This window comes from Myotis brandtii, unplaced genomic scaffold, assembly GCF_000412655.1.
Source record: "Myotis brandtii unplaced genomic scaffold, ASM41265v1 scaffold229, whole genome shotgun sequence".
NCBI lineage: Eukaryota > Metazoa > Chordata > Mammalia > Chiroptera > Vespertilionidae > Myotis > Myotis brandtii.
Genome location: NW_005358611.1, coordinates 311,788 through 331,364, shown reverse-complemented (window position 1 = coordinate 331,364; position 19,577 = coordinate 311,788). Strand labels below are relative to the sequence as shown.

The window sequence follows — 19,577 nt, the reverse complement described above, 5'->3', positions numbered from 1 at the left end:
ATATATATGTTTGTTTTTGTTGTCACTTTTGCTCTGTTATGTTAAGATATAACTTTAGTCTTACAGTTTATAAAAGACTTTAACCCTTATACTCCTTCTGATACATTGAAACAAGGTGTAGTTTAGAGGTGATAGAGTAAAGGAAAAGCAGTGTCTTTGGTGGGATATGAAAATCAGACCTCATCAGAATTATTGTAGAAAATCTAAGAGAGTTGACTAGAAGTAAGAGAACAAGAATGAAAGAGGGCCAAACACTGTCAAATGTAACTGGCAACTTAAACGGGGGAAAAAGAGGCAGGCCCAGAAACCACATATATGATCAAGGGAGGAGACTAGGAGGCGTCTGATGTAATAGAGGCGGACACGGCAGTTCTGAGTAGAGCAGAGCGCTGTGGGGGAAGCTGCAGTATTTTAATGCAAAATATGACACTTGATTTCAGTGATGCTCCTCAATAATAAAAGCTCAGCTGTTGAATTCAGTAAATATTTGTTTAAGGCTAGGTATGTGTAAAGCCAGTGTATAGATTCTGTTAAGAATAAAAGAAGTGGCCTGGCCGGCATGGCTCACTGGTTGAGCGTTGACTTATGAACTAGTTACTAGTTACTGTGTCACAGTTCAGTTCCTGACCAGGGCACATGCCTAGGTTGTGGTCTCAATCCCCAGTGTGGGGTGTGCAGGAGATAGATGATCAATGGTTCTCTTTCATCATTGATGCTTCTATCTCCCTCTCTCTCTCCTTCCTCTCTGAAATCAATAAAAACATGTTTTTAAAATAGAATAGAAAAATCAGTGAGACATGGTTCTGGTATTTAACTGAAATCAAACTTTCGAATAGCAAGAATAAGACAGACACAACCATAAGTTATGGTATGGTTTTTAGAGCAAAAGGTAAACTATTAAAGAGGGGGAGAGAAGAGCATCTGGACATGGGTGGTGACTTGCATAGAGTTATGGGCATCACCATCCATGTTTGGGAACAGGCCAGTTTATTTGCACTGTGGAGTGAGGTGTAGCTGTTGTGGGTCAGTAAGCAAGAAATGGCACCCGAAGGCAGGTGGATTGAAATGAGGCTATAGCAGCCCCTCCCTCTGTCAAGGCACGGGTAAGCTTATGGCTGCAGTTCAAATATTTTTCTACAAAATCAATTGGTCCTTGTCCGCAAGTTCTAAAAATCCACACGTATTAAAAAAAAACACCTCAGAACTAATAACAGCTAAGACATAAATGGTGGGCAGTTTGGAGGAGGGATAGATGATGAGCTGCAGTTTGGACATGGGGGTTGAGAGTGCTTTAGAGACCATGATAGACACGTCCACTTGGCAGTCTAATTTGGAGGTCTGAGAATCAGCCAGGAGGACTGTGCTGAAAATTTAAACCTGATGTTCTGTATTGCTGAAGATTTAAGAGGCACAAAATCTGAAATGACATTGTTTTGGGTAACCATAAGACAGATGTTATAATAATTAGTAATAGGTGTTGTATCTCAGTTGTTGACTCCTGAAATATAACTAAATGTAACTAAAAAGAAATTGATGCCTCATAGACCCCTGTTTCTAAGGGGAACCATTTTTCATGTGTGCCCTATTTGTTATTCCGCTTCTTTGCTTCCTTTCCACCTGTTTTGTCCCACGTCATTTTTTGAAGTGAGAAATTTGGGGAATGGATTCTTAATGTAGGTGTTTTGGAATACAGAAGTATGTATCACATAGTTTTATTCTAATTCTTATTTGTGACTGAAATAGAACCTTTATGGGTATAAACATAGACTTCTATAGTATTTACCAACTCCAGATTTCCTGTATTCTCTGTTTAAGAAACAGAGAATACAGGGAGAAATTATATTTGTGTTGAATGATTACTAGGCTCAAAACTCAATGTTGATAGAATTTACTTAGCCATTACTCTTTCTGAGTTAGAATGGATAAATGCAACTTCTGGGCAGAATTATCTTAAAACCTTTTTTTAAACGAAGTCTGATAAGGTTATAGATTAAAAATAGGAAATTCTGTAAGGACTTATGTGGAATACATGGTTTTCCCCCCCCTTTGCTGCCTAACTGTCCCCTGCCCCCCAACTTCCTACTCTTGAAGAGATTCTTTGGTATTTATTCTCTGTTACTGCACTATGTACTTACTGTGGGGTGTGTGTGTGTGTGTGTGTGTGTGTTTACATTCCACACAGAAAGGTCTTCCCATCACTTGCCCCCAGCTTATGGGCTGGCAGCCTTCCCTGGGGGTGGAGCGACAGAGAAGACAGGACACCTCAGACTTCAGTATAGAAAGGACCTCATCAGCTGCCCCTCACACCCCGTTTCAGAAAGTGCACCTGTTCAGGAGTGTTTCTAGTGTTTGGCTGGGAGCTAGGGAGTGCTCGGCCACCAGCTATTTGGGGACAGGGATGTAGAGATTCACCGTCTTGTCTATAAGTGTTTGTTCTTTCAACAGCTTTTAAAAACTGTAAGCAAAACTTTCTTCTGAAGCAAGCATTAGGATAAGTATTTTAATCGGCACTTAAATTGTTGAATTGAGTTTACATTTACCTAGGTGTTCTACAACTCATAAATGTATTCCTTTAATAAAGCACAATGTAAAGTTATACTGCAGCTCTGTTCCTTGTTCCTGTTATGTAAGCCCTTCCCTTTTAAATCCTCCGGCTTTTGTCTGCCCATGTATAAAAGTTTTGTGGAAAGTCACTTATAATTTTAGTTGTCATTTTTAGGCCTTTCTAAAATATTTTGATGTAAGAATATTCCTCATCATCTTATGTTATTATCTTTATGCATTACTGTCTCTGTTTCTAATAATTACAGCATCTGTGTTCAAGGTTGGTTTTGATTGATTTTTTTTTTCCATCAGATGTTACAATTTTCTGCTTCTTTTGTTTGCCTATTAATTTCTGATTAGGTGCCAGATAGTGTGAATATTACTTTTGGGGGCAGTTATTTGTATGTCTAAGTGTTCTTGATCTTTGTTCTGGGGTATTAACTATTGCTGTTGCCCGAGAAATACCCCCATGTTAGGCCTGTGAGTGACTGGTGGCTCCGGGCTCACTCTTTGGAGTCATGTTGATGGCCTTGCACGGGCTGCTGCGTTTTGTCTGGTTTCTCATTCCCCGCACAACATTTGGGATGCATTTCCATAGTAATGTTATGAACAGAAAGTAAAGACAGAAGCATATTATTTCATTTTTACAACTTATTTCTATTCTTATTGACTAAGCTACATAGGTTTTTTTCTCGCATGGCCTCTGCAAACATGTGAGTTGTAATAAACAGCTGCTTTCATTATACCAGTTTTGTTCATTTACACCAGTTTTATTTTCTTTGATTACAATTTCACAATTTAGTACCTGCAAGAGGCAATTAGTTATTGCTTATATGGCACCTTGCACTAAGCCAGGTGCATCTCTTTATACCACTTTTATATTTAAAATACATTTCTATTTTGTTTGATATTAAAATTGTATGTATATATTACAAATGATGTATACGTGTATTTATATTTCTCTAAAATGTCATAAAGAAGCAGTTCTGAAATTGTTGTATCTTGGGTGAAAGGGAAATGTGGCAGCCCTCCCTACACCTCTTCGTAGCTCACAGCGCTGCCCCCTGGAGAAGAGGCCTCCTGAGTGACGAGCGCTCCAGGGAAGGAGACTAGATGTTCTCTGTTTAACTAGCACTTGTGGGTGGGTGTCATTGAAGAATAACCTGACAGCTCACTGTTTTTACAGTAAGCTAATGATGGAAACATAGTTTATTACTGTAATAACGAAATATTTCCATAAACACTACTTGAAATACTTAAAACAAATGGCATTTCTCTTATACAATGTCTATTTGCAAAACATTTTCCCTAATCTTGAATTCAGTCAATGCTATTAAAAAGTAATTGTAAAAACTTCTCTGAATTTGAGTTTTTCTAACTTTGAGCTCCTAAATTGGCAAGTTACCAGCTATGTGACCCTGACAATGACTCACTTAAATTTATCCCAGTGACCTGGTTTTATAAGCAAAATATAGAAATAACAACATGTTTTTCATATTAACCGAAGGCTGACACCATAAATGAGTTTCTTAGTGCACATAAGAGCACACAGGGGTTCTGGTGGCTCGCTCACTGTTGAATCCTAAGCAGTCGGCTCCATGGTACAGAGTAGGTGCTCAACAAATGTTTGTTGACTATCATTTGATCCACTGGGCTTCCACACAGGTTTTTTGCCAGGAAAATAACTAAAAATATTTATAATGTCATCATAGAAAAACAATGTAAACCTATCTTAAATAACTGCCAACAGATTAGTATTATGAAAAGTATACTTACTTTCTTGAAAAGAAACATGTCATGTTTTACTTTGTACATTTTTTAGGAGGAGCAAAATAGAGGCAAGCCCAATTGGGAGCACCTCAACGAAGACTTGCACGTCCTGATTACTGTGGAAGACGCTCAGAACAGAGCAGAGATCAAACTGAAGAGAGCCGTTGAGGAAGTGAAGAAGTTACTGGTCCCCGCGGTAAGTAGTCATCCCCCTTTCCAGTTTAATTTTAAATTGTTGTAAGATTATAGTAATGAACAGGCATTGTTAGAGATTTTATTTAAATAAAAATACAAAAATTATAACTCCTTTACTATAATACAGTAGACAACATAGGCACGAGTCAGATCTGTAAATGCAAAAGCCTGTTTGTTAGAGTTGTGAAGGGAGCGAGGTGAATCGGTGGCCTACTTTTCAGAAGTTTTATTAACCTTTGTATCCCTCTGTCAGGGGTAAGACGTCAGGAGGGAAATGAGAGCGTCTTTTTTTTAGTGGGACCATTTTTCTGTAAGCAGGTAATGAGTGCACAGAGTCTACAGCTGACACTTACGTTGGGTGAGCTGTGTGAGTAGGGGCACATATTGGACTTGCCTGTGGGTCCCAAGTACTCTTCCTGGCACATCGTTGTCTACGTGGAGGAATTGTCGCGTGCGCTGATAGAATGGCCTTTAGGAAAACAAGAGCTCACTCTTACTGGTGTGCCAGGCACCTTTGTGTTCTCATCCTCCCTCCCTCCCTGTCCTTCTCACTTTCCCCGTCTATTTCTCTCTACTCCCTTCTCCCTTTTGTCATTTCCTCGTTGTTACAGAAACCTATAGTAGCTTTATAATTTCTAAAAAATCTTTATTGCTGAAAGTATTACATATGTCCCTCTTTTTCCCCATTGGGCCATTTCTAGCCCACCCCCGGTCCCCACCCCAAGCATTCACCACCCTATACTCCTTTAAATTTTTTATTTATCTTTGTTGTTGAAAGTATTACAGATGTCCCCTTTGTTTTTCTTTTTCCTCCCCCTCCACACTCCCTCCTCCTGCACCCACCCCTCCTAGGCCTTCACCAGATTGTCATCTGTGTCCATGGGCCTGTAGTCACTTTAGCAATGATGATTGAGTTACCAGAGTACCATCTTCTTCAATGGAAAATAAAAAATACATTATTGGTTTTCTAAGACGTTATTATAATTTTTTACATTAGTAAAATATATGGAAATGTGGACCCTAACGTGCTATTGAAAAAACTAGGAATAATGTTAGTATTCTATCCAACAGAAATTTGTTGACATTTACATAAATGAGGAGAATGCTGGCTGTTCTCTATTTCCCAGGTAGTTTCTTCTACAAGTAAACTTACAAAACAAAAACATTTCTATTTACTTGACAAAATTGTCTCCTTGAAAGAAAAGAATTCCATGTAAATTCTGTTTGATAGGTTTTATAAGGAATATAAACTAAAATCTATAATTGTACACTTATGCCATATAATTTCTCTTCTTTTAAAAAATAATTGTGCAGTATTGAAGAAATTTATAGAAAAGGGTTTTCTTCCCCTAGGCATACTGGTCTATTAGTCCTATGATCAGAACAAGTTACTTAACATTAGGCCTTTTTTTGCTACATATAACTGAAAATAGTTAGCTCATATCACATACTAAACAAATGATTTCGCCTAATATATTAAGTAGACCACCCTAATATATTATTCTAATCATGCTGTAAGCTACTTTAATTCTAAATATTATTAACGTGGGAAAGAACATTCAATTGGAAACCTGTTACTAACTATTATGTGTCTTTCAGAAAGTAAGTAAACTTCTCTCTGTTTTCTTATTTATAAAATGAGAATTGGAGCAAATGTCCTCTAAGGACCATTTTGGTTTTAAAATTATTTGTCTTTGAATATTAAATGATGTACTGAAGCTTTTTTAAAAACTCATACAATTTATATTTTAAAGAAAAATGGCACTTTATTTGAAATTCAAATTCCATTGTTCATTAACAAATGATACTGAAACACAGCCATGCTTTTCATGTACACATTGTCTGTGGCTGCGTTTGCGTTTCCACGGAGGAGCCGCGTAACTGCACCACAGACCATATGCCCAGAAAAGCCATCTACTGTCTGGCTCTTTAAAAAGCTTGCCAATTTCTGGACTGTTCATTAATCCAGATGACAGATGATAATGAGTGGAACCAAGGTAGCCATAGTGGTGAAGGTGTGAGGCATGGTCTGATGCTAAGTACATTTTTAAAGTGACTCAGGCCTGCGAAATCATTTGGTCTGGCCCTGCCAAGGCGTTTGGGGTGAGTTAATTAAATGTTTGATCAAATATAGCAGGCTAATTTTTAATTTAATAATTTGTATGGCCCACAATGATGTTATAAATATTCAAATGGCCCTGGGCAGGAAAAAGGTTCCCACCCTGGAATATGGGATATTAGAAAGCATTGAGTCAAGAAGGAGGTCAAGGTTTTTAGCCTGAACAACTGGAAGGATAGAATGCTGTTGCCTTGTTGAAGATGATATTAGTAGGAACAGACTTGGAAGGAATTATCAGGAGTTAACCATTTGAGATGCTTGTTGCCTGTCCAAGTGTAGCTATTCGAGTGTTATTATTCCAGGTTGACAGTGTTTTAGGTTGATAGAGTACAGAAAATCATTTAAGGTAAGATTCTTAGAGCAGTTGGCATTTCCCTGTGTTCTGTGAGACACTTTTCATCGGTATTCTGAGTAAAGGAAGTTTTAATATGCTAGTAAGCATTGCGAACCTCTGGTAGGAACCATTTCCACATTTAATTGGCCATCAAAATTTCTGGGAATAAATTCACATTTAGTGTTCTACAGATGATCTGGGAAATAATATGGAAACTCCTAGGTCTGATTTAAATACAATTTGAGCTATGTTTTTTTAAAATGCTAATGGAGTTATTTTGAAGACATGAAGAAAGAAAACTCTTCTTGAGGTTCCCCCCCCCCATTCCTTTTTAAACATACAACGGAACACATTCATTTTAAGTGTACAGATTGAGTTTGAAACTATATACACTTATAATCCCTACCTCAATCAAGATTTCCTATCACCTGTTTTCTTACTCTACCATCAATTAACCACCTCTCTCCCGCTGCCCCCAGACAGATACTGGGGTTAATTTTGCCTCAAAACTATATTTTTATTTTAGTTTTATTGACACATGATTGCAAAAATTGTACACATGATGGTTTGACATACATAGAAATTGTGAAATTATCACAGTTAAGTTAACCACATCCGTTACCTCACAATGACCAGTTTTTAAGATCTTCTCTCATAGCATTTCAAGAATACAACACAGTATTATTAACTGCTACCACCATGCTGTACATTATTAGTTCCTCATAATTTATTCATCATATAATTGACGGACATCTCCCCATTCCCCTTTCTCTCACCTCCCAGCCACTACCTTTCTGCTTTCTCTGGTTGTTCAACTTTTTTATATATTCGGTTTACTTTTTCTAATTTCATGTAGATGAAAATTATTTTCTGCCTGTCTTCTTGGAATAAGCATGGATTTTTTGAGGTTCCTCCGTGCTGTTGCATGTTTCTTTGTGTTGATAATTAGTATTCCATAGAATAAAGAGGCACAGTTTATTGATCCTTTCGCCTGTTGTGGTTTTATTTTCCATTTCTCTGCAGACAAATGATGTTGAGCATCTTCCCATGTCCTTTTTGGCAATTGGTGTTTCTTTAATGAAGTATCTGTTTAAATCTATTTTATTGTCTTCTCTCATACTGAGTTATAACAGATATTTGTAGATTTGGGTAATAAATCTTTTATCAGACAACTATTCTAATCTGTGGCTTATCTTTTGTGCTTTTTGTGGAAAGGCTTTTAATTACTAATTCAATTTATTTGTAAAATATAGAACTCTTAAATTTTTTTCCTGTTTTTCTGTTTTTTTCAAGGCACTTATTCATGTCATCTAAGTTGATGAGATTTCTGCCATGAAATTGTTCATAATATTACCTTTTTATCTTTAAGGTCTGTAGGATCTATAAAAGGTTTCTTCTCCTCCTTCTTCTGCTTCTTGTCATTCTAGCTCTAGAGCTTCATTAATTTTATGGATCATTTCTAAGTATCAACTTTTGTTTCTGTTGATATTCTTTATTTGTTCTTTTTTATTTTATTGATTTCTCCTTTTACACTTTCTTTCTACCTCATTTGGTTTCATATGATTTTCACTCATCACACAGATAGAAGATTAGTGATCTAAAACCTTTCATTTCTACTTTTGAGAACTCTTTTAAAGGCATAAATTTTTATTTGAAAACTGCTTTAGCTGCATCACCAAAATAATATTATATTGTAATTTCATTACCATTTAGTTCAAAATATTTTCTAATTTCCATGATTTTTTTCTTTGACCCATGGGTTATTTCCAAATATTTGGGACTTATCTATTATCTTACTATGACTGATTTCTAATTTAATTTTGTTCTCAGAAATTATAATCTATAATATTTCAGCCCTTTTAATCTATTTAGGACTTATTTATAGTCTAGCATATGGTCTGTTTTGTTGAATGTCTCATGTACATTTAAAAGCATGTGCATTCTATAGTAGTTGGCTATGTGCTGTATAGGTGTCAGTTAGGTGAAGGTGGTTGAAAATGTTGTTCAGGTCTTCTCTCTCTTTTTTTTTTTTTTAACGTTTTCCCCCCTCCTAACTTTGTTAATTACTGAAAAGAGTCTAAAGATCTCCATTCATTCATTGTAAAAATGCACACACTAGTGTGTTCTCCTTGATCTCACTGAAATGGCAAACTAATTTGGTATACGCACACTCATTCCCAAGTGTATATCCGTGTATAAATAGCTTAAACAACCTACATGGCCAGGGTTTGGCATCATTAAGAGATTTCACTTGTTTTTTATATAATGGCAACTTTGGTGAGACTTGAGCTGGATGATCAATATACAGATTCATGGAGACAAATTTAGTGTACTTATGCATTTTAGGGTTGGCGAGTTGTGCATTTCAGGTTATTAAAAGAGATGATAAATACAGTAGGATTATATAAATCATGGTCAGGGACTGTCACTTTCCTTATTTGTAAAATTGAGTTATTATTGCTTACTTGCCTTAGAAGTCCTTGGGAAGGTCATAATTATTTATGTGGAAGTACAGGACGCATGTTTCATCTTTTCTTCTCTTGTACATGGACTGGTTGCCTCAAATATATCATTGACCATATCAATGACCACCTCAGCTCCTGGTCACAGATGCACCACACCAAAAGAAAGAAATTCTGTTCCCTTCCCGCAAAAACCCTCATTGCTAATCCCAATCTCAGTATGGGCTTTTGTTTACAGTGGCATAATAAGCAAAAATTATGAAACTATTAATGTTACTAAAACATAACATTGTTTGTAAGTTGCACCCCCTCCCCCACACACACACAGATTCCTTCTTCACTTACTATGGGTATGCAACACCATCTCAGCTATTAGGTACCATCCCTCTTTCAATTCTCATCTCTATGAGTTTGAAAATCATACTGCTATTATTTGTAGTCATTAGCTCAGACCTTATGGATATGTATTCTGTGATGTTTTCTAATCTCCAGAGAACCTATAAACACTAGAAGTGGAAGTAGGGGAATATTGTGCTGGACTCTGTTGACAGGAAGACTGAGAAAGGAGAGGTGAGGATACTGGCCTGAGTCTCCTCTTCCTTGCTGTAATTTTTCCTCCCTTTCAGTAGGAATGAGGTCAAGGTTTCTGTTGAGATAGAATACTCATCTATAAAGACTAAATGAGTAGCACTAATTTGTCTTAGAGAAATTAAGTGGTTTCAGGCCCCGAAGTTTATGTGGTCTCATAATTCAAAATGGGCCTGGACACACAAGATGCCACCAGTCCCAAGAGAATTCCTAAGTGTTCATTTCAGGCTTTTTTACTTTATGGTGGGTATAATTGTTTTTTTTCTCTTTGGTCTTTCATTTTCTCTTTATATTTATTTATAGATGTTTGAGGACTTGAACATGAGTCAGTTTTAAATATATAGCTGATCTCTTTATGAAAGCATTTATATACATAGAGTTCAGTAATATTAAACTAAATGATGATCTAGTAGATTCTGACAAATTTCCACCTGGAGATTTTGAAATTTAAAGTTGTTGCCAGTTATTTCAAAAAATATTATGAAAATTGAAGATATGTATTAAAACAAAAGTAATTTTAATCCACTTATTTAAAAACTGCAGATGTCATCAGAATTTGATAGAGTAGTAGAGAGAAGAGGAGAATTACAAAATACTTTTTTAGGTTTGCTTTTTATATTTCTCAAACATTCTTTTCTGTCTAAATGCCATATGCATTTGACTCAGTTAAATATGTTTTGATTATAACCTGAAAATAGATAAAAAGTAAGACAGGAAGAGAGAGAATGACTCATAGGATTGTTAATGAACTGGTAGCTCTGCATTTAGTTCTTGACCAAGTTATCAATAATTAAAGTTTGTGGTATTATTGGCTTCCTTTTCATTTTATTGGGAAAAAAAGGCAAGGTATTAAAAGATACAAAAGACCTCTAGCTATGATACTCCTCCTTGATAGAGCTGTCTTGTGAGAGACCATCTCTGTCATGGAAAGAGAGGTGTTGGTACTGTTTGCTGAATGCACAGCCATTTTAATCTGAATGGGGAATCTGTCTAGGGACCCAGAGTACAGTAATTAGCAGTCTCTTCAGAGTGTCAGAGCAGAATTACCATTGTAATGGTTTAGCTGCAGGATAAAAGGATTGCATTTGGGTTTGCCAGTCTGCCAAACTAAATGAGTTGCCATGAGAATTTTCAAATGTGAGAGGCGTTTACTTAAAGCAATTTGGCAGGTTTGAATAAACTCATAAATTACAGGTTCGAAAGGAACCAGTCCTGCTTTCTCTCCTAGAGGAAGGGCAGTATAGCAGGCCAGTCCATGCCTCCGTGCAGACAATTTGCTTATGAAGGCTTGTCTCCTCACTGAATGTAGTACCGTAAACACATCTAAGCAAAGGTGTGTTGTTCCAAATCCCTGAGGGAAGAAGATACAACTCTACATGTAATATTTCCTTCCTAAATTATATAGTCTTCAAATGATGCTAGTAAAATGATTGTTTTGTTTTAATAAACATTCATGTGATATTAACTTTACTTTTACTCAGTGCTTGCAATCTATGTCTTTACACTTGTCATATTTGTGTCACAAAGTAAGATGAACATTTATAGTTTTTTTGGAAAACAAATAGGGCACTGAAGCGCATGAACTGGGTTATACAGGTTGCGTGCAAGTTCTGTGAGAGAGAGCTTGGGAGCCTGGGTCAGTGATGACTCTCCAGTGAGCAATGGCTCCTTGGTGCCCGAGGGGATGCCCAGCACTCCCGCTTGCATAACCTCACAGGCCTCAGGACAGTAGATCCTCACATTCCTTGATGCGTGGTTTATAGCTGCCCTCCAGAAAAAGACTGAAATTTAAGTACTTAAAACTTTGAGACTATAAAATATTCTCTCATATTAAATAAAATAAGGTCTTTGGGGAAGTCTATTAACATTTTCAAGCCACTAGGTTACAGTTTCATAAGGAAAGTAATAATTTGGTTGTTGCTAATTTTTGTGGCCTAAAAATGTAGATGCACTTTTCATTTTTGAAAGATGCATCTACATTTTTAGGCCATAAGGAGATGCAGGTTTGCAGAATGATTGTATTCAGAGGAGAAGGTATACAATATTCTTAGAAGTACAGTAAATATAGCATTTATATGTTAATCTTTACTCCTTAAAGTATAATTACACATCAAAATAGTCTAATTAAAATCCTATAGTAAATTAATAAAACAACACAATGACAGATAAGATTTTCTGAAATATCATTTAAATTTGGAATACAAAGACCATCATAGAAGTCCTTCTCAGAGATCTAGAACTCCTGGAATCAAAACGGCATATGTGTTGTATACGATGTGTTAGGTACTCTGCTAGGAATGAGTGAATGTTCACAGCCCTAGGAAACATGATGAGAGAAAAAGACATGTACAGAAATTGGCATGTGCTGATTAATTTTTTCTTGCAAAGAAGGACAATGCTAAAATTTAACCTGATTCTAAATCAATAACTTTTTATACTCCAATCCATTTTGTGGCTTGTTGTTTATTCTGCATTCGGGCAGCCACAGGAGCATTGTTTCAACTAGAATTTTCACAAATAATTAAAAGTACTCTACCTTAGACATCAGTTCATATGGATATATGAAGAAGTTTGACAGGCGTAGTTTTTAAGACTTAATCACTGCCATAGCAAAGCCTGGTACATCCCTGAGAGCTGTGTGAGCTCTGTACTTCCTGTCCAGCCACACTGCTGTCTGGCAGTGAGTCCGGCTTTTCCCCAAACTTGGAGCTTCAGTTTGATGAAGCTCCTCGGTGACGGTAATAAAATGCGCCTTGTCTAGGGCCATTGATTAAACTCTCACAGATATGGACTTGGTGTAAGAAACATCCTCCTTTTGATTCTTATTAAGGATTCATTGAGGAGTAGCTTCTCCAAACAAAATTGTGTTGAGGTTGACATTTTAGATAGCCTGGAACTATAAAAAACCGGGGGGGTGGGGGGGTCCGGGCATAGACTAATAGGGCACTCTATATTGGTTTCCTTACCAGTAGTTTTGCAGTTCACATAGGCAGTCCTTCTATTTTAATCTTGTATTCCATGCCTCCCTCAGGATTTTTATGTTGAATTTATCATAATGAATGTTTCTATGGCTGCACATTAGAATCACCTGGGAATCTTTTTAAAATCCTGATTTATGGGCCTCATCCTCCGGAAATTGTTTCTTTGTTACTAATGTTTTGGCCCCACCCCATAACAAAGAAACAGAATTTCCGGAGGGTGGGGCCCAGAAATCAGGATTTTAAAAAGATTCCCAGGTGATTCTAATGTGCAGCCAAGGTTGAGAACCACTGCTTAAGTAAATATGCTCCTCACTGGCCAGAATAATGCATTTTTGTTTTTAATATATTATTATTAAATGTATGATACTATACACAGATACTCTAAAATTAATTTTAAATATAAATTCATCAAAGAATTAAAATGGTTTAACAGGAAAAAATGAGTGATTTCTCATTGTATTTTCTTTAGTTCAGTTATTTTCATACATCCCTTTAATTTGTTTGCATGCCCTTCTCATGGTTGGTAAGTAGCATCATGTTCCTTATATACAGGCAAAGCATTTGTAATCCATTCACTTTGTATTAATGAACATTGAAATGGAATTGGTAAAAATTAAATAAACCATATGCCCCTTATTTAATTTGCTTGTAATCTTAACCCTTATATTTAATTTTTCTTGACAATATTTCAAGTATTGTGATATTTATTAGTAAAATTGTTCATACACTACCATTGTGAAATTTTAATAGTATATTAACAAGTCAAATGAGCATTCAGTATTATATTAAGATTGTTTCAGATAAACTTACTTGGTAGCTTATTTTATGACTTGATTTTCTTCTGTGTTTTGGGTAACTAAATACTGAAAACTCAACTTCAAAAGCGACACTTATTAATAATAGACTCCTCCTTTGTGAGCATTACTCTGAATCCTGTATTGCAGAAGTATGTAAGTGTATGTGTGTGTGTGGGGGCGGGGGGGGTTTGTGTGTGTGTGTTTTTTTTTTAATTCTCTCAACCCCTAATGCTTTTGTGGGGGAAACATTTAATCTTTAATATATATTTCAATTATAAAATGTAAATTGAAATGTTTTTAAAGTTCTGCCTTTAAACTAACATAGCATCAGTTTTTATTTTGTTAACCTGCTTTATAGAATACTAGATCTCTGAGCAAGCCAACAGATTTATGAATTAGCTTACTTTGTGATATTAATTTACTTTATGAATTCACCTGTGAATGATGGCAGTATACTCTTTTTAAATGAAATACTTTGATTACTGAATTTGGATGCTATGGAATTATAACACAGTCATGTAGATTTTTTATAAAAGACTCATTTAATGACTGCCAAGCAACTCACTTCACAAATTTCTATTGAGAAGCTGCTATTGAGCAGCCTAGAAACCAAGACTTCAGTGCATAGAAAGACCTAGACTTAATAATTTATCAATGAGTTTAGGACAAAATTAATGAGTTTGCTAATTATTTGATCACTTGATGCTCGCTCTTCAGAAATGTTATGCTCTCTCACTAAAGGTAGTATGATCGTCTCTCCAGTTTGTTCTTCTTGGGCACACTCATCCATAACCATATCTCTAGAGACCAATGCCATTGTGATCATTCTTCAGTGCGCTTCTAATCTTGAGCTCCAGGTCACCAATCCATTCATTACCTCCCCTTGGATGACTTATATCCATCTTAGACATAACATTTTCAAAACTACCTTTGCCCTTGTCCAGTGATTCCTCCACTGTTTTCTTCAGGTGAATGGCATTAGTTGCCTGGGAGTCATACAGTGTTCATTTTACCTTCTGGTTTTCCCCTGCCCCACTCCTCACTGTCTAGTCTGTCCACACGTTCTCTCTGGTTCTGCCTATTAGTAGCATATCACTCTGTCTTTTTAGTCGTAACTGTTGGACTAGAGCCAGGGAGTGCTCTGGTCTAGTGATAGCCAGAGCTTTCTTGTTAACGATAGGAGTGCCCTCCCACTGCTGGGCCAGGCTTTCCCTGGTGTTCTTTCAGGCCTGGTCACAATGCAGACTGGTTAGCAGGACCGTCCTAGCCCATCTTCATCTCATGTGTGCGTCCCTTTCCAGCTGTTCCGTGTAACCCCCTTCCCTACCACACTCTCCTCATCGGAAATAATTTGCAGTTTATTTGGTGTATTATAGTGACACTCCTCGTTTATTTGGTGTATTATAGTGACTTCTGGAATGGACGTGGAGGAAGTTGATAGTGGATTTCACAGTAGAAGCTAAGTTTCAGGAAAAACTGTAAAAAAGATTAGTCTTAGTACTCCAGTGGTTTTAAAGCCACTTAAGACTTCCAGTGAAAGATCAACAAATAGAAACGTATTTCCTAAAAACGTTACACATTTTTTTTATCAAGTTTCTTAAATGGGTGCATATTAATATGCAATACAAGTAGTCTTCACTTTGTTATTCATAACCTCTTAAAGCAGTGGTTCTCAACCTGTGGGTCGCGACCCTTTTGGGGGTCGAACGACCCTTTCACAGGGGTCGCCTAAGACCACCGGAAAACACATATATAATTACATATTGTTTTTGTGATTAATCACTATGCTTTAATTATGTTCAATTTGTAACAATGAAAATACATCCTGCATATCAGATATTTACATTACGATTCATAACAGTAGCAAAATTACAGTTATGAAGTAGCAACGAAAATAATTTTATGGTTGGGGATCACCACAACATGAGGAACTGTATTAAAGGGTCGCAGCATTAGGAAGGTTGAGAACCACTGTCTTAAAGGAAGAGTTCTGTTATTTTTTTTTTAATATATTTTATTGATTTTTTACAGAGAGGAAGGGAGAGGGATAGAGAGTTAGAAACATCGATGAGAGGGAAACATCAATCAGCTGCCTCCTGCACACTCTCTACTGGGGATGTGCCCGCAACCAAGGTACATGCCCTTGACCCGAATCAAACCTGGGACCCTTGAATCCACAGGCTGATGCTCTATCCACTGAGCCAAACCAGTTAGGGCTCTATTCTTTTTTTAATCCAACACAGTACTGTGTTATTTAAAGCACCTATTTAAATTTATTGACCAGTAATTAATTGTGTTACCAGGAACCTAATAGTGTAGTTTTATATGATTTCTTCTCCCCCAATGGAGAGATGTGCTCCTTCTAATATGCAATCAGAACTTTGGTCCTGGAAGTGTTTTCATGGGAAATTAGAGTTCAGTAAACAAAGATTTTTGAAAGCGCTCTAAATCTAATACTACAAAACCAATATATAACAGGAGAGATCCAGATAACACTGGAACCAGAGCTATAATCTTTGTTCTCACCATTAGCTAATTGTTTCTTAAATGTTCATACCAAATATTTAAAGCACCAACCACCTTAATTAAAAAGCTGCTTGCCTCTGGAAGATCAGTCAGATTTAACCACCAGTATAGTAGCTAGCCATTGTGTATGTTATAGATTGGAAGTATTTTCAGTATAAAAGTCTGTCACTGGAAATATAACATATTTAAGAGTATACTAATTTTTATATGTATGATGTTTTCCATGATAAAAAGAAAAATTATACAAGTGCAGGTAATGTTTAAAAACTATGTATAGTACATACATATGTATTCATACACATATTACACCTACATATATATGTATTTATATATAATATATATATATATATATACACACACACACACACACACACACACACACAGAAAAACAGCGCTTAAAGCTGAGTCCAAACACAAGCGATATTAGTACTCTCTAATCTTTTCTGTGGGCTTACTAGGCTAGCTGGTCAGATGAGTCCACCAGTCCCAAAGTGACCAATTATACCATGTGCATAGCCTCTTGAGTGAACTGAACTAGCATATTTTAATGCAATGTTAGCAGACAGTTTTCATAAAGAAGACAAAGTGGGGAAATCACAGCTCTTACAAAGGCCTGAGAAAGGTCCCGTTTTAGCCTTCATTCAAGGAACTCAGTGGCATTTTCTCATTCAGTTAGCAATTACTTTGCTTAGATTAGATTTTTAAAAATAAAGTTATTGAAGGGTCTATAAAGTTAATACCTGCACCTTTGTGTAGCCATGTGCATTGGAAAAGCCTGTTCAGAACACAGTTTAATAGTGTGTGCATCTTCTGGAATAAAGTAGAGTATGAATAAATCAGTTACTCTTCTTGATATCAAAAGAAGTAATCCTCAATCAGAAAAGCAATTTGTAACAGCAATGTTTATAAAGGCAGAAGGTTAATGTTAAGCAGTAGGGGACTGTTAACTCTGTCTCCCTGAAATTCTCTCAGTTTAGGATATCAGTTACATATGTTGTCCCTGTACTGTCTTGATTTTACCTTTTCAAATACAGTTGTCCCCACTTATGCACAGTTTCGGTCGATCCTGATCTGGAAATATTAAATGGAAATTCCCAGAAATAAGCAATTCATAAGATTTAAATTGCACACTGTTCTGAGTAGTGTGATATTCTTGTGTTGGCCTACGCTGTCCCACCAGGCACATGAATCAAGTGCGGCTAAACCAAGCCTGGCTTCCTGGCTCTCCTTGGATAGCTTAAGCGTAATGAAAAGTACTCAAGTGCTTTGTTAACACAGTGGCGCAGGCAACTTTCTTGCCTGAGATTATATTTGAAAAAGAGGTGGCATACACCTTCCACAGTGTTCAGGGAGGTGTATACTCTAAGTTTCATTGAGAAAACCAGGACAAGAGGGTTAAAATAATCCCTTGAGTATGAAAGGAAGTCTGTAATGAGACACAGCGTTATGCTCTGAGTACACAGTGGTGGGAGTGGTGGGGCACCAGAGAGAAGCTCATTCTGGAGTGAGCCACCAGGGTCAGGTTTGAGCTTTGCCAACTAAATTCTATGTCTGCTAGGAGGTGCAATGTAGCCTGCCATCGTGTGATACAATCCAGTGAACACACCGTAGTTCGTAATCTCTACGTCTCAGTGGCCTCTAGTGACGTCATTGGGCACACCCCTTGGCACCTCCTGGTGAAAGCTGTGCTGCTCCGGTTTCCGTTCTCCGCTCAGAGGGTCTCTGCTGACGTCACTACATCTTAGTGCCCTGATCCTGCAAAAGGCGCACATGCGTTGCACACCCCTGGTGGGCACACGTGTCTTCCATCATTTTGTCTTCGCCTTTCTCCCTTGTTGGACACTGCGTCCCGCTAATGAGCGCAGGAACTTGGTGATCCAAAAGAAGCCGAGGAAAACACGTGTTCGGGCACCTCTTCTCTACGCGGTTCTGTGAGGCATGATGTCCCATCATCACTTATTCCACCTTTAGTTCTTAATTTGCTGACATTTTCAAACAGGTACTGCTTTCTCACTGTGGAAGGTGACCTTAGTATGGCTATTGCTTTTCTTCTGACTTATATAAAGTATAATGTATATACTTTTACTGGTAATCACTCTATTATGTAGAGAGATTTCAATTTGAATTACATGATAAGCTTTAATTTTTGGTATTACAATGAGCAAGTATAAGGAGTTTTATTGTAATAGGTTTCCAGTTCTTCCCTTCCAGTAATAGTGCTCACTTCTTTTTATCTTTAACAATTAATTGCTGCACTTTCAAAGAAATCATGGTGCTTTTTTTCCTTCCATCTGTACAAGTTCATAGGAATCAAGGAATAGTAACTTCACACGCATGCAAGGTCTTCTCTGTTTTCTGCTAAGTGGGTTTTTGCAAAGGTGGCCGCGGCACATTAAACATCTTAGGATGTTTATACTCATCTTTTCCTTTAATCTCTTTGTGTTTTGTTTACTACAAATTATAGACTAGTTCTCTTTACTAAAAATTACAGCACCCCATTTTCTGCTGTAGTGCCTGGGGCAGCGTGTTTGTATCATTTACAATTGCTATAGTAAAGGAGGCTGTCCTACCAGTACCACTCCTGTCAGAACAGTGCACAATCGGATGCTTTTAAATATTAACCTTGAGCATTAGATAATGCGTAGAGACTATGAACAGCGGAGTTCCCTTCTTACCTCCACTGTCAGGGTGGACTTAGTAGGTGGACTTCATCTACTTCTTTATTTTGCTGTGATAAAGTTTATTCTGTAATATTTCCACGCTTGAGATTAAGGAACAAAATTAAAGATTTCTCATACCAATCATTTAAAATAGAAAGCTCCAGCAAATCACCTGGCATTTGGGAGTGAGTGGGTAGATGGGCGATGGTGAGTGAGTAGTAGTCTATTCTCCAGGGGCTTCTTTGTTGATGATGACGCACAACACACAATAATTCAGGGCAGGAGCATGTAATGGGGGGACGGCTTGGAGAAGGTAGCATTTGTGTGGCAGTTTGCCGGGGTCAGTAGGGTTTGGACAGTGGTGGATAGAGTGCAGAGGAACATTCAAGATGGAGGCACATGCATACAGATGAGTAGAGTAGTGATTTGGTTTGATTTATAACAAGATGTGTTTTTAAAATAGTAAGATTAGTGAGTTTAACTTGAGAACATAGTTTGGGGCCAGATCATAGGTAGCTTAAATGGTTCATACTTGTAGATAGTAAGAAACCCTGAAAGGTTTTGAGACATAAAATTGTTAAGCATTAAGATGAAAGTTGCA

General features: G+C 37.0%; 1 protein-coding gene across 10 annotated transcripts in view; it reads left to right on the top strand.

Moving 5' to 3' along the window:
• QKI (QKI, KH domain containing, RNA binding) overlaps window positions 1-19,577 on the top strand; it is a 115,773-nt gene that overhangs the window by 83,686 nt on the left and 12,510 nt on the right. For all 10 annotated transcript variants that reach the window (XM_014539779.1, XM_014539781.1, XM_014539774.1 and 7 more), the window contains exon 4: window positions 4,367-4,510. In XM_014539779.1, the coding sequence (XP_014395265.1) occupies window positions 4,367-4,510 (144 nt within the window). The remainder of the gene's footprint in view (window positions 1-4,366; window positions 4,511-19,577) is intronic.